The sequence below is a fragment of the Salvelinus namaycush genome, chromosome 2 (assembly GCF_016432855.1).
Source record: "Salvelinus namaycush isolate Seneca chromosome 2, SaNama_1.0, whole genome shotgun sequence".
In the NCBI taxonomy this organism is placed as follows: Eukaryota; Metazoa; Chordata; class Actinopteri; order Salmoniformes; family Salmonidae; genus Salvelinus; species Salvelinus namaycush.
The window spans coordinates 53543481-53558996 of NC_052308.1; the positions used below are offsets into that span (position 1 = coordinate 53543481).

At 47.8% G+C, this 15516-nt stretch overlaps 1 protein-coding gene across 1 annotated transcript in view; it reads right to left on the reverse strand.

Annotated features, from left to right (window-relative positions):
- The window catches only part of raly (RALY heterogeneous nuclear ribonucleoprotein), a 70477-nt gene extending 56816 nt beyond the window's left edge, over positions 1–13661 (reverse strand). Inside the window, exon 1 of the mRNA XM_038971418.1 lies at positions 13406–13661. Coding sequence (XP_038827346.1) covers positions 13406–13661 — 256 coding nt within the window. The remainder of the gene's footprint in view (positions 1–13405) is intronic.
- Positions 13662–15516: the final 1855 nt, after the last annotated feature.

Here is a 15516-nt window from a genome sequence, read left to right on the forward strand (position 1 = left end):
GAGCCCCTGGCAGCAGTAATTAGAGCTGATTCAGGAATCAAAGGAGTGATTGGAGGTGCCAGAGAACATAAACTGTTTTTATATGCTGACGACATATTGTTACTCATTAGGGAAACGGCCACATCAATCCCTTTGGGTTTGAACACAATTGACATTTTCTCACAGATATCTGGTTATAAGATTTATTGACAGAAGTCAGAAACTATGCCTGTATCCAAATTCTGTCCTCCTGTTGCAATTACTTCATTACAGTTCAAATGGACACCATCAGGGATGAAATACCTGGGTATAAAATTGAGCAACGAACTACTGAATATCATGCAAATTAATATGATGCCACGACTACAAAAAATTAAGAAATAATGTTGATAAATGGAGGCTGCTTAATCATACTTAATCATACATACTGTAGCGACCCGCACAGACAGCTGTGTGTTATGTGTTAGGCTAGTAGGTGGTTGTGTTGTACTGACCAGTACCCAGTGTTCGCGGTGTCCGACATGTCAATCAACCTGCTATCTGCCAATCACGGGAATGCCTGGAATGTTCTGATGCCGGGCATCCTGGCGGTTGGCGGAGTGGCGTGGAGGGGGGTTGGGCAGGGGGATGGAGCATTGGAAGTTAAGACCAGGTTTCGCCTTTGTTCTCTCTCTTACGTCTGGGCTTCACAAGAGAAGGTCACGATTGGCTTGTGGGTTATCTTTCATTTATTTGGCGTGGGCTACGGCCAAACAGTAGCCTGTGTAAAGTTGGTTTAATAAACCGTCCATTCGTAAACTCAATCCTCTGTCTGGACAGTTGTTCTTTTATGATCTAGTCAGGTCATTACATTGGTGTCAGAAGTAAAAACGTTGATAAAAGTTAGCCAGCTAGCTAGCTGACTTCTGTGGCTAGCTACCGTAGGTGAGAACGGGGGTTGAAAATGCTTCGAGGGAATCCGAAAGTGAAGGTGGAGGTAGGGGACGATTATGGCCAAGGAGATACGTGTGAATGGACGTCGGAGGTTCTGGCTGAGGAGATCGCCAGGGCGTCGGAGCGCAGAGGCCGCTTGAGGGAGGACGCTAGAGTGATGGCGGCTGAAGCGGGCATGAGCGCCTCGTCGACTGTGTTTCGCGCGGATTCTGGTGGGCGGGCCGAAGTGGTGACGTCGACGCGGCGGGACGAGGAATCTGGGGCTCAGGATGTAAACAAACATGGCGGCGCCCAGTTCCCGGCTGCGTCCGTATCTGTTAAGACCCCGAAGTATTCCGGTAAGGCGGATTGGGAAGCTTTTCATGCTCAGTTTGAACTGTTAGCTCATTTTAGGGGGTGGTCGGATGAAGAAAGGGCACTGCAGTTGGCTTTATGCCTCACGGATGAAGCTCTGTCCTGTTTGATATTGATTAGCCCCGAGGACAGACATGATTATGGCGCTTTAGTGGGAGCACTGAGGAGGCGCTATGGACAGTGTGTACAGCCCGGGCTACTGCGCTCCGAACTGAGTAATAGACGCAGGCAGCCTGGAGAGCCTCTACGGGTGTTAGCTAATGACATTGAGAGCCTCTCTCGGCGGGCATATGCTCACATGCCCCCCTCCGTGCAGAGCGAGCTAGCACGGGACCAGTTCATACAGGCGCTCTCTCCTACGGAGCTGCGCATACAGACCCAGCTGGCTCATCCTGAGTCATTGCAGATAGCCTTGGAGATGGCTTTGGAGAGGGAGCTGGTGTGGGCTGGGACTTCAGCTGGGGCTTTGGTGGGGGTGCAGGGAGACACACCCTCTGTGCGAGCTGGGGGGCAGAGCAGCCCGGAGCCGGAAAAGCCTGCATGGGTGGCTGAAATGACAGAACTCAAACACACACCCTGGTCCCAGGGTCTGCTGGGGTTGTGGCCAGCCAGGCCATCTGCGCCGAAATTGCCCCATGTCCCCCAGAGCTCAGGGAAACGGCTCGGGGTCCGCATAGACCGGGTAGTGCGGACCCCTGGCTTTCTATCCCAACCACCATCATCTTCAGGAGGAGCCCACCGGCACAGACGGGGAAGCAAGGCTCCACTTCCCCCAGAAGCAGACGAGAGCAAGCGGATGGAGCCTGTTGTTGTGGTGGGCCGGACCTGTGTTGGGGACTTTTGTCATGTCCCTGTCACTGTGGAGGGTGTGCCCTGCTCCGCCCTGGTGGACACTGGGTCCACAGTAACCCTGGTGAGGCCAGATATTGTGCCAGGTTGGACTCAGTGTGAGCCTACAACTGTGCAGCTCCGCACAGTCACAGGTGAGCTGGCACCCATGAAAGGGAAGGGAATAATGACTCTGACAGTAGGGGGCAGGACTGTGCGTCATCCTGTGTGGGTGGCGGCTGTGCAGGACCCTTGTATTCTGGGGTTGGACTTTCTTAGGAGCACAGGCTGCCAGTTAGACCTAAATAGGGGCACACTGAGCTTCCAGGGAGGGCCGGAAGTCACCATGGCCCCCCCTAATGTCACATTCACTCAACCCAACAAACCCTTTACTCCAACAGTTAAAGCAGCAGAGACTCATGGCTGCCCCCCCTGCCCCACAGCTGTGTGTGACTTTTCCCCAGCCCCCCTGTCACCTACTGCGGTGTGTTACATTCCCCCAGCTACCTCCATGACACAGCCCTCTGTGAGCCCAGGCCGCGCCCCCCCAGCCCATCTACCCCAGATGGGAGAGGAGAGGACACTGTCTGCAGTGAGGGAGATATGGGGGAGGAACTGTGTTGGTCTTGACCCCGAGCAGCAGGAACGGTTGTGGCAGTTGCTGTTTGAATTCAGAGACAGCTTTGCGCTGAGTGAGGAAGAGGTGGGTCAGACTCATCTGGTGCAGCATGAGATCGACACAGGTGATGCTCGACCCATCAAGATGCGTCCCCGCCGTATCCCGCTGGCACGCCAGGAGGCGGCAGACAAGGCTGTGTTGGAGATGCAGCGGGCAGACTTCATTGAGCCCTCAGACAGCCCCTGGGCGGCGCCAGTCGTCATGGTTCCGAAGAAGGGGGGCAAGCTGAGGTTCTGTGCGGACTACAGGCGGCTGAATGAGGTAACCAGGAAGGACTCATACCCCATACCACGTATCGATGAGTCGCTGGACCTGGTTAGGGGGTCCTCCTGGTTCTCCTCACTAGACCTCCGCAGTGGCTACTGGCAGGTGCCCCTCTCCCCAGAGGCCAGAGCCAAAACTGCATTCTCCACTAACAGAGGACACTGGCAGTTCAAGGTCCTGTGCTTTGGCCTGTGCAACGCTCCAGCTACTTTTGAGCGTTTGATGGACAGGGTGCTGGATGGCATCCCCAGACAGCAGTGTCTGGTATACCTCGATGACATCCTGGCCCATGGCAGCTCCTTCCAGTCAGCCCTGGGGGCGCTACGGCGTGTGCTGGAGAGGGTGGCTGCCGCAGGTCTGAAGCTCCACCCCGAGAAGTTCCACTTCATGAGGAGAGAGGTGTCCTTCTTGGGCCACCGAGTGGGGAAGGAGGGGATCAGCACCATGGAGGACAAGATAGGGGCTGTCAGAGACTGGCCCACCCCCACCGACCAGCGTCAGCTGAAGAGCTTCCTGGGCCTGGCCTCGTACTACAGGAGGTTTGTACGGGGCTTCTCAAGCGTTGCTGCTCCACTGAACCGCCTGCTGCCGAAGGACAAAGCTTTCACTTGGACAGTGGAGTGTGAGGAGGCGTTCAACACCCTCAAACGTGCACTGATCGAGGCCCCCGTGCTCCCCCCCCTGACCTCACCTTGCCCTTTATCCTGGACACAGACGCGAGCAATGTGGGCATGGGTGGGGTGCTGGCCCAGGTGGGGCCAGCGGGGGAGAGAGTGGTGGCGTACTTCAGCAAAACATTTGACAAACATGAGCGCCGCTACTGTGTCACCCGGCGGGAGCTCTTGGCTGTTGTGGCTTCCGTCAAACACTTCAAGTACTACCTGGGTGGTCTGCCCTTTACTGTAAGGACTGACCACTCTGCTCTCCAGTGGCTCATGTCTTTCAGAGAGCCAGAGGGCCAGGTGGCACGCTGGTTGGATGAGCTTCAGCCGTATGACTTCACGGTGGTGCACAGGGCAGGGGCACGCCACTCCAACGCCGACGCCATGTCCCGTCGGCCCTGTACTGCAGACGGCTGCCGCCACTGTGAACGGAGAGAGGGACGGGAGAGAGAGCTGTGTGCAGAGGGGGTCTGTGCCACAGTGTGTCGGGCGAGCGGGCCTGTCTGCTGTGAGCTGCAGACTGTCGACGTGGCTGAATGGCGGCAGCAGCAGGGACGGGACACAGACCTACAGCCAGTGCTACAGTGGGTAGAGGCGCAGGTGAGGCCACCATGGGAAGAGGTGACAGCGCTCTCACTCGCGACCAAAGGGTTGTGGTCAAAGTTTGAGAGACTGCGGCTGGCTGATGGCGTGCTACAGCGGGCATGGAAGGAGTCAGCTACGGGAGAGGAGAGGTGGCAGGTGGTGGTCCCAAAAGCATTGCGGGAGGCTGTGCTCCAGAGTACTCATGGCGGGGTGGGGACTGGACACTTTGGGGTCACAAAAACACTGCGCCGTCTCCGTCAGGGCTTCTACTGGGGGCAGCACAAGAGGGATGTGGAGGACTTTTGTCGCCGCTGTGACAACTGCACAGCGAGAAAGGGCCCCCCAGGCCGCTCTCATGCTCAGCTCCAACAGTTCCCAGTGGGGGCTCCCATGGAGAGGGTGGGAGTGGATGTAGTTGGGCCGTTCCCCACCACAGACAGTGGAAACCGCTGGGTGCTCACGGCCATGGACTATTTCACAAAATGGCCCGAGGCCTATGCTCTGCCTGACCAGGAGGCAGAGACCATCGTCGACGCCCTGACAGCGGGGATGTTCAGCAGGTTTGGAGCTGCAGAGTCCATCCACAGCGACCAGGGCAGAAACTTTGAGTCCCGTGTGTTCGCCACCATGTGTGAGAGGCTGGGTATGCACAAGACCCGCACTACTCCTCTCCATCCTCAAAGTGATGGCCTTGTGGAGCGCTTCAACAAAACGCTTGGACAGCAGCTGGCCATCGTCTCTTCCAAACACCAGCGTGACTGGGACAAGCACCTGCCTATGGTCCTCATGGCATGCCGCTCCGCTGTCCAAGACTCCACCTCCTGCACGCCTGCCCTCCTCATGCTGGGGAGAGAGATCCGCACCCCTGCGGAGATGGCGTTTGGTCGGCCCCTGGATAGCCCTCATGTTCCCCCGGGGCCGGAGTATGCCCGGAGACTCCAGGACCGCCTGGAGACAGCCCACACCTTCGCCAGAGAGCAGCTGGTGAATGCAGGTGTGAGGCAGAAGAGGAACTATGACGTGCACACCCGGGGAAGGCACTTTGTGGCTGGGGAGCTGGTCTGGGTCTACAGCCCGCTAAGGAAAAAAGGCAGATGCCCCAAGTTGGACAGTCACTGGGTGGGACCCTGCAGTGTCCTGGAGAGGGTAGGGGAGGTTGTTTACCGGGTGCAGCTTCCTCCCAGGGGGAGAAAGGTGGCACTGCACCGGGACAGGTTAGCCCCATACAGAGGGGCCTCTTCTCCCCAAACCCCAGGAACCCCCACAATTCCCCTCTCTGGCAATGCCATTCTCCAGGCACCCACCCCCAGGTGCCGCAGACAAGGCTCCAGACAGCCCACTCCCCCTGTCTCCCTCCCTGTGTCACCGCGTGGTTCCCCAGAGCCACGGACTGTATTACCCGTTCCCGCTTCCTTGTCCCCCATATCCCTGCCTTCATCCCCTGGTTCCCAGAGGGGCACTCTGCGACCATCACGGCCACGCAGGCAAAGGAGACCTCCGGGTCGCTTCAGAGACTTTGTTTGTTCCCTCGGGGACGAGGGACTTTGTGGTGGGGGGGCTGTGTAGCGACCCGCACAGACAGCTGTGTGTTATGTGTTAGGCTAGTAGGTGGTTGTGTTGTACTGACCAGTACCCAGTGTTCGCGGTGTCCGACATGTCAATCAACCTGCTATCTGCCAATCACGGGAATGCCTGGAATGTTCTGATGCCGGGCATCCTGGCGGTTGGCGGAGTGGCGTGGAGGGGGGTTGGGCAGGGGGATGGAGCATTGGAAGTTAAGACCAGGTTTCGCCTTTGTTCTCTCTCTTACGTCTGGGCTTCACAAGAGAAGGTCACGATTGGCTTGTGGGTTATCTTTCATTTATTTGGCGTGGGCTACGGCCAAACAGTAGCCTGTGTAAAGTTGGTTTAATAAACCGTCCATTCGTAAACTCAATCCTCTGTCTGGACAGTTGTTCTTTTATGATCTAGTCAGGTCATTACAATACTATATATTGTTAAAATTGTTGTGTCCCCAACATTTTATTATGTGTCCATGATGCTCCCTGTGACCATTTCTCCATTACTATTTAAACAGTACAAACAAATGATTAAGGATTATTTTTGGGATGGGAAAAATCCCAGAATAAATGTGAACAAGTTATATCTTCCAAGGGATGAAGGAGGACTAGCATTACCCAAAGTAGAACTATACAACATATCACAAGTAGCCAAATTGGCCAGACACTGGGACAATTATGATTTCCATTTGGGATGGACTCAGATTGAGAGGTCTATCACAGTCTCGGTTAAGCCTATAGAGGCCTTATCACCCCCAAAAATTCAGAGACAGCCAACTGAAGAGGATAACCCAATCCTACAACATTCCTGAGAGGTATGGGTTAAGATTCAAAAGATGTTTGGAATTTCCCAGTTTAAACCAAAATATTCCTCCATATGGCACAACCCATCGGTTTGCATAGGAAAACATGCATTTATCTGGGAGGTATGGCTTAGACAAGGCCTGCATGCACTAGGGGCTATATATGAGAAAGGAGTGCTTAAGTCTTATCAGGACCTGAAGGGAACATTTAATTTGCCAGATAAGGGAGATTTCTGGAAATACTTACAACTAAGGAGCTGCATGGGGTCTCTTATGAGTATTAACCCCCAGAGAGATTAAAACTTGTTAGAACAATATTTCATGTTGTCAGGAATATCACACTCCGTTTCAGTGTTTTATAAAAGAGTCTCACATGCACAATATGGAAACTGTGAGAATTGAAGGTTGATTTGGCAGAGGGATCTGAATTGTGACATTGAGGAAGATGTATGGAAACATTTTGTTTCCAATGTAGGGTGGTGTGCCAGGGATACAAGGGGGAAATTTACACATTATAAGATTGTTCATAGATAGCCTATCCCAGAGTCCCCACTATTAGGGATATCTATTTTACGACCAGGTATTAGCAAAGAAGAGTTTGGTCTTGCCTCAGTGGGTTTTCTTACTGCGGCTAGACTCATACTACGTAACTGGAAGAGCGCAGATAGTCAAAAATCAACAGATTGGCTCAAACTCATGGTGGAGACGGCATCTTATGAATCAATGATAGCAAAATTACAGGAGAGGAAAGGGAAATTTAGTAAGATATGGGTAAGTAAGATAACACTTATTGAATTATATAAGGGACATGCGGGGGAGAAGCTAGGGCATAAGTTAGAACAAATATATATGTAATGGGTGTTTTTTTTGGCATTTAAATAAATATATAGTTATTTATTTTTATTTGCTGTTTCATTTTCTAACCACTGATATATGGTTGAAAGGTGCTGTCTTGTTTACTGTCTTGTTGAGTGTTGTGTTTTTGTTGTTATTAGTGTTATGTAATGTCATGTTGATAAATTAATTAAAAAATTTATTGACAAAAAAAAGTAATGAGGTGGGCACCATTGTCCTCAGACATCTCACACTCACAGTCCAGAAGGTTGGGGGGCAGATATTAATTGTCACTATCTGATTGATCCGACTCACTCTCATACACAGATTCTTCATCAGAATTACAAAATATCATTACTCTATACTCAATGGCTATGAGTATCTGTCAACAATTATGTTCTCTGTCAGGACTGACTTAGATTGTAACGATGGTTACTTTCCAGGGGTTTTATTCTTATTCATTTTATAAACTTCTCCTGTGCTTGCCCCCCCCCCATTTATTGATGAATCCCCCATCATAGTTATAATCCCCACAAACACCCCTAAAATGGTTTCATCCAAATCTGTCAACCCCGGTTAGCTTTCGCAACACCGCTAGGCTACACAATAAGATTGTGAAAGGCTGTTGGATCGAATCACAGACCTGACAAGGTAAAAATCTGTTGTTCTGCCCACGAGCAAGGCAGTTAACCCACTGTTCCCCGGGTGCCAATGGCATGGATGTTGATAAAGGCAGCCCCCCGCACCTCTCTGATTCAGAGGGGTTGGGTTAAATGCGAAAGACACATTTCAGTTGAATGCATTCCATTGTACAACTGACTAGGTATCCCCTATTCCATTTCCTTTCCCTGTATGTGACGTGATAAACTGTGAGGTGATAACCTGTGTGCTTTGTGATTTGTCAAAAATGGTAAGTCATGTGGTCCGGTTCTTGTATACACTGTAACAAGCACATCGAAGATTTGTAATATTTGTCAAACATAAACAAACATGGCTGCTATCATAAAGGATTTAGCCGCTGTTAGCTTAGCTGACACGTATCACATTTCTAAACAATATTACATTTCTCTGATGTGCCCACCAGAGAAGTGGTGCATTGTAAACAAGTCTGTCAGCGCAACCTGTCAGCGCAAATTTAAACTGGTTTATGGAATGAGTTTGGCTGTGAATGTGTTCCGTGTAATGCTTGGATGATGAAGTTGATCATTTATCTTTTACAATAAAAGGTGAAATTGAGCAATAAAGTTGTGAAGTCCTTTATTTTCCATCAGTACAAAACATTGTTTAGTCGATGCTTTTCAGACAACAATGCTATTGAGACGCGTTTGTTGCATCATATGTAGACACCCTGTTGCTACTGTTCCAATCACATATTCGCGATGGTATGCAGGGACCACTCAACAATGATCAAAAAATGTGTGATCGAACGCGACAGAAGGCTAGATGATGATCTTGGGTCAGTTTAGCATTTTCTCTACTAATGATTAAGATTCGGATTGGGGAGGGGAAGCTGATTCTAGATCTGTCTAGCCATAAAAGGGCAACATAAATGCCTGACAACCTTGTTGTGCAGCCCTACCATCTCCACCAGAGGGAGGTGTTTAGCCATGCTACGCCTCTCTTTGCCTCTCCCTCCACTGGAATGTAGCTAAAGCTAGCATCAGTGGCCTGATCCCTAGCTGTCACTCTCTCTGGCTCCTGTGGACACAATCCTGATTGTGCTCTCTGGGCACACCCACCGTGTGGGGATTAAGGATGAGGCTGTGAGGTGTACGCTGGGGCCTCACTCCACACTGAAAGCCTGTTAACTTGACTGTGACGTGAACGAGCTGTGTGTGTGTGTTTGAGTGTGAGTGTGTGTTTGCGAGAGAGAGTAGGTGTGAGCCTACAGTCTATATGTTGCAGATTGTGTGTGCGTGTGTTTTTCAGTAGGTGTGTGTGTGTATATGAGTAGGTGCGTGTTTGTTTGTGTGTGTGTGTGTGTGCATCAGGTTGTGTGTATCTTTGAAAGTCTTTGTTTATGTGTCTGTGCATGTGTGTTTGTGTCTGTGTTGGCATGTCCAAGTATTTCGGTCTGCCGGGACCAGGGTCTTTGAAAGCGTTGGCATGAGTCAGTGAGCACTTTAAACCCGCTCTGATTCCCCCTGTGAGCCTACCCAGCTAGGACATTTGGTTCCTTGGAAGTTGTGGGAACGTACATTTTTGTTTTTTATGGGATGTTTTGTTAACGTTCTGAGAACTAATGTGTTTTTAAATAACATTCTCTGAACTGACTAACGTTTTCTTGTGTTTTTTTATGGAAAGTTTTCTTAAAGTTGACTTTAAATAGAACCACGAGGAAACCTGTAGGAAACGTTATGCTGAAGTACTGAAATTCCAATAGATGTTTTTTTGAGAACATTCCCAATGTCAAACCAGTTAGAGAACGTTCCTAGAACATTACCAACATTTAAATTAAATGTAACCATGTTTGGACTTTTAGGAAATGTTTTGTTAAAGTAAAGTAAAGTTTTTTTGTCAGTAAATGAGCTGAGAACTATCCTGCACCATTCCCAGAAAGTTGTGGGAAGGTTGTATTCAAAATAACCATAGGACAACAACGCTCTCACCAAGTTCTAAGAAACATATGGTTCTCAGAACGTTATGTGCTAGCTGGGTATGGGCACCTGCAGAGTCAACACCTGGCCCCGGCCTGCCTCTCATCTATCTGCATGAAGGGCAGCAAAGGCCCTGTTGCCGGGGTACATTACCAGTGGTTACAGCGGCCCATGCCACAGCTGATTAACCTAGATCTAATTTTGGAGGACAAAGTTGAAATGAAAACCGAGGTTTCCAGCTGCTAGTTAATAAGCGATATCCTGAGCGTTATGTGATACAGAGGTGATATGTGTAAAGCTGTGTAGCCTGCATAAGTGGACAAGTCAAGCAATTTACTGCAGTGGCTAGCAACAGTATGACTGCTTCCCAAATGGCACCCTATTCCCTATATAGGATTATGCCCATTGGACTCTGGTCAAAAGTAGTGCACCATGAGAGATGATGTGTAGCTAAGAAGAGTGATATGTAATTTGATATCTATTTGATAACAATCTCTTTAGGCCCAATTCGGAGTCAAGTGCACACATCTCTTTTCCGTAAATCACTCATTGGGGGGGAAAAAATGTATATAAATAAATGTATAAAAATTCACGACAAATCAAAATACTGCCCAATGTGACTTTTCTGGTCTTTTCCTCCACTCACATTTAGTTCCCTGAAACTGTCCAGCGTGTAATGGGGGATGAAGCTTTACCAGACAACCAGTAGCAGGGTGTTAAATGATTCCCAGTGCAGTGCAGTCTGCGCTGGTATTCCTCTGTGGCTCACCACACAGTCAGGAGGTTAATCTCCATGTTCCATTGAGATCAATACTCTGATAACAAGCACCACTCTTCAAAGGCCTGATAAGGACTACAGGGAGTGCTGTAAGAGTGGTTTATATACCCACTGCTCTTAGCCGCGGCCCAGAAGCTCACTCTGCTCTCTCATTCCCAGAGGTAGTTGATGCAAGACCAAAATAAACAGCGCCGACCTGTAGCTAAGGCTGCTGGATTATACATGGGGTACATACTAAAATGGAAATAAAATTTAACCACCTTTAGGAAACTTTCTTTAAGTAATGAAATTCCAAGCTCTCTATTAAGAGTTACCATGTGCTGAGAACAGTGCTTAATTTGAGCTGGATCCTGCTGGAACAGGATCTGGGACCTGTCCGTTTTGGACTGTTTCATTCTGGAACATATTTGGCCGGATCCAGTACCTCGCATGGCGTGAACAATTATTGTAACTTTTTGCAAAGTAAAAATTATAATAAAAGCGATCAAAGTTCATTTGAGTTGCCTTTTCGTTAATCCTTCTGCCCCCAAGAAAAAAACTAAATGTGAAAAAGTCGATTTTCAGCCTGGGCCTGATACTCTAAGAGTTGATTTGGGTTGGGCCTGTCACGACTTCCGCCGAAGTTGGTGCCTCTCCTTGTTTGGGCGGCGTTCGGCGGCCGACGTCACCGGCTTTCTAGTCTCCACCGATCTACATTTATTTTTCCTTTTGTTTGGTCTTGATTGTACACACCTGGTTTCCATTACATTATAATTTATTCCCTATTTAACCCTCTGGTTCCATCATGGTTTTGTGCGTGTTTATTGTTGTCAAGTTGTCTCGTTTATGTGCTCTGGAATTTTGTTCTCCTTGATGGAAGATTGTTTATTTTGAGTACAGTTACGATTATTACTCATCTCTGTGTCCTGCGCCTGACTCCGCCTTATCCACATCACCTAGACTTTTGACAGGGCCGGCCCGGGCTTATTGTTTGCGCAACATTGTAACCTATGTTTGAGACCACCGCGTGGCCATGGCTGTGTGAGAAGCGAGTCTGTTTCAGAGATTCACTTTCTATGATCTCTCTCCCTCTCTCGCTGATTGACATGAGTCCGCAACTCTCATCGCTCAAGCTTTGCACTTCATTATTTATTTCCTTATAGAAATCTTAGCCGCCCGAATGGTTATGGTGGAGCTTCAGCACCCCTGATTTATTGAAATAAATTTGCCAAAGTTAGACCTACTGTTCAAAAAGAAATTAAATAATTCAGAATAGCCTACTACACCATGACAAAGCCTATAATTTAACCACAGAAGATCAATAGCTTCTTTAAAAAATAGCCTAGCTGTGGAGTGTAGCCCAATAACAAGGCATAGACTACAGTCGGGAACACAGGAAAAATCTGTCAGTGAACAAACAGCATGCAGACAAAACAGGCCTTTCGTAAAATATTTCAAATACAATCGTGGAAAAACACAGGTTGGAAAGCAAATGGCTCCTTCTGAAAAGAGAAGACCCCAATCTGTCTGCTGTAGGCTACTGAAATATTTCAACAACTTCCAAATATTGTTTTACAAAGTAAAACAAGAACGAGAGAGGCTTTTAGAACGAGTGCATGGGCCATCACCTGCAAGTGAGCTACACATCATTGGGTCAGTCAGTGAAAGTGGAAAGTATTTTTATGACTATATTTTCCTCCTCAAATTGTAGCCTACATGTCTCCACACACCTAGGCTATTGATGGATTCAAGACAAGGTTCATTTTTAGATTCTCAGTTAGTCATTGTCAAAGTAGCCTGTCATTTTGATCATTTGTGCGGTATTAAGGTGCTTTCAAGATAACTGGGAACTCAGAAAAAACTAGGTCGATTCATGACGTCAGTTAACTTCAGGTCGGGAAAGCTGGAGCTCTGGAAAGAGGCGGAGTTCCCAACTTGGAATTCCGAGTTGACTGACCGTTCAAAACAAATTTTCCCAGGTGGAGCTAGTTTTTTCCGAGTTCCCAGTTGTCTTGAACGCACTGAAGTTGGAAGTTGGAGATTTCCCAGTTCCGAATTCACAGTTGTTTCGAACGCGGCATAAAAAAATATTATGCCACATTTTTAATTATGTAGAATTGCATGAAATGCCTTTATAAAAAGCCAAAATGTTCCCAGATCCTAGGCCACAACAATATTCACCATGTGTACAACTTCTGTAAGTGCCTCTACTCTACTGCTCTATGCTACTATGCAAATGAGATGATATGCATGCAATGCTTTTTTATAAAGGTGATTTTTTTCATGCATTCCGGTACCTCAGAGCTCCCCAGGTCACCCCTCTCTCGCGCTCACTTTTTGTTCCGGCACCTCCCGATTTACAAATGAAGCACTGGCTGAGAATGTTCCTAAACCAAGCAACTATCCTGCACCATTCCCAGAAAGTTGTGGGAAGGTTGTATGCAAACATAACCATAGGTCAACCACGCTCTCACCAAACTCTAAGAAACATATGGTTCTTAGAACGTTATGTGCTAGCTGGGTAGTATTCACTATTCAGACGAATGAGAGAAGAACCCAAACAGGACTCACCCAAAGTCTGTCCCGCCAGCATTCGTCCGTTTTCCCCAATAACAGCCCCACTGGCATGCCTCTCGCTGGCGTACTGGACAAAGGCGTAGCCCTTGTGCACAGAGCAGCCCAGCATGCGGCCATATTTCGAGAAGATGGTCTCCACATCCATCTTCTTCACCACCGCTGTGTTGAGGTTACCGATGAACACGCGTGAGTTGATGGACTTGGGGTCGTTCTTGTTCGTGACGTTGCTGGTCTGAACCTTCAGAGACATCTTGGTTAGGAACATCAAAATATCTGCGATGAGGGGGAAAAAGGATGATAAACAAAAATTGTAAGTTCCTTTTCTTTGGATGATAAGTTGCTCTTCAACTTTTTTTTATTTTGGAAGTCAATTAATTATACTGTAAGTCCCCTGGTGGATGTGTTGCTGTGGTAGATATTCTACTTGCTGCGAGGACAAAACGGCGTTGGTTTAATGAGGTGCTATGATTTAATAGAGAAATACTAGACAAGATATGCAGAATTCCTTTCAACAATCGATAATTATGGACAATAGAAAACCAAATAACATCAAGGTTGCCATCACTTTGCAGACTTTTGTCACTTCCCATTGCAACTAAATGCATGCTCTTCAAACGATCGCTGCCCGCACCTGCCCGCCCTACTCTGGATGGTTCTGACTTGGAATATGTGGACAACTACAAATACCTAGGTGTCTGGTTAGACTGTAAACTCTCCTTCCAAACTCACATTAAGCATCTCCAATCCACAATTAAATCTAGAATCGGCTTCCTATTTCGCAACAAAGCATCCTTCATTAATGCTGCCAAACATACCCTCGTAAAACTGACTATCCTGCCGATCCTTTACTTCGGCGATGTCATTTACAAAAATAGCCTCCAACACTCTACTCAGCAAATTGGATGCAGTCTATCACAGTGCCATACGTTTTGTCACCAAAGCCCCATATACTACCCACCACTGCGACCTGTACGCTCTCGTTGGCTGGCCCTCGCTTCATATTCGTTGCCAAACACACTGGCTCCAGGTCATCTATAAGTCTTTGCTAGGTAAAGCCCCACCTTATCTCAGCTCACTGGTCACCATAGCAGCACCCACTCGTAGCACGCTCTCCAGCAGGTATGTTTCACTGGTCACCCTCAAAGCCAATTGCTCCTTTGGCCGCCTTTCCTTCTAGTTCTCTGCTGCCAATGACTGGAACGAATTGCAAAAATCACTGAAGCTGGAGACCCATATCTCCCTCACTAACTATAAGCTCCAGATGTCAGAGCATCTCACAGATCACTGCACCTGAACATAGCCCATCTGTAAATAGCCCATCCAACTACCTCATCCCCATACTGTTATTTTATTTTTTTGCTTCTTTGCACCCCAGTATCTCTACTTGCACATTCATCTTCTACACATCTATCACTCCAGTGTTTAATTGCTATATTGTAATTATTTTGCCACTATGGCCTATTTATTGCTTTACCTCCCTTATCTTACCTCATTTGCACACACTGTATATAGACTTTTTTTTTCTCTATTGTGTTATTGACTGTATGTATGTTTATTCCATGTGTAACTCTGTGTTGTTTGTGTCGCACTGCTTTGCTTTATCTTGGCCAGGTCGCAGTTGTAAATGAGAACTTGTTCTCAACTAGTCTACCTGGTTAATAAAGGTGAAATAAAAAATAAAAAAATACAATTTGGCACACACTGTTTGAATCAACGTTGTCTCCACGTCATTTCAATGAAATTATGTTGAACCAACGTGTAATAGACGTTAAATTGACATCTGTGCACAGTGGGTTTGCAGACACAGTTATTTGAAAACAAACTTCCAAGAGTCACCCAATACTGTCAGTTTTACTGTTACTTTAGGTAAGGTGCGAATTATGGGGGAGCCAGGGGGGACTCAGATCCCTGAATGAGACATTAACTCCCCTAAATACAACAAAAGTCTAACTTTGGGGGGGGGGGGTCTCTAAATAATGCTAATTTAACTTCTTGCGAATATAGGGGGTGCTGTTTCGCATTAGCATAATTTGCACTACAGATTAAACGGCTTCCTACTCAATTCTTGCTCGTACAATATGCATATTATTATTATTATTGGATAG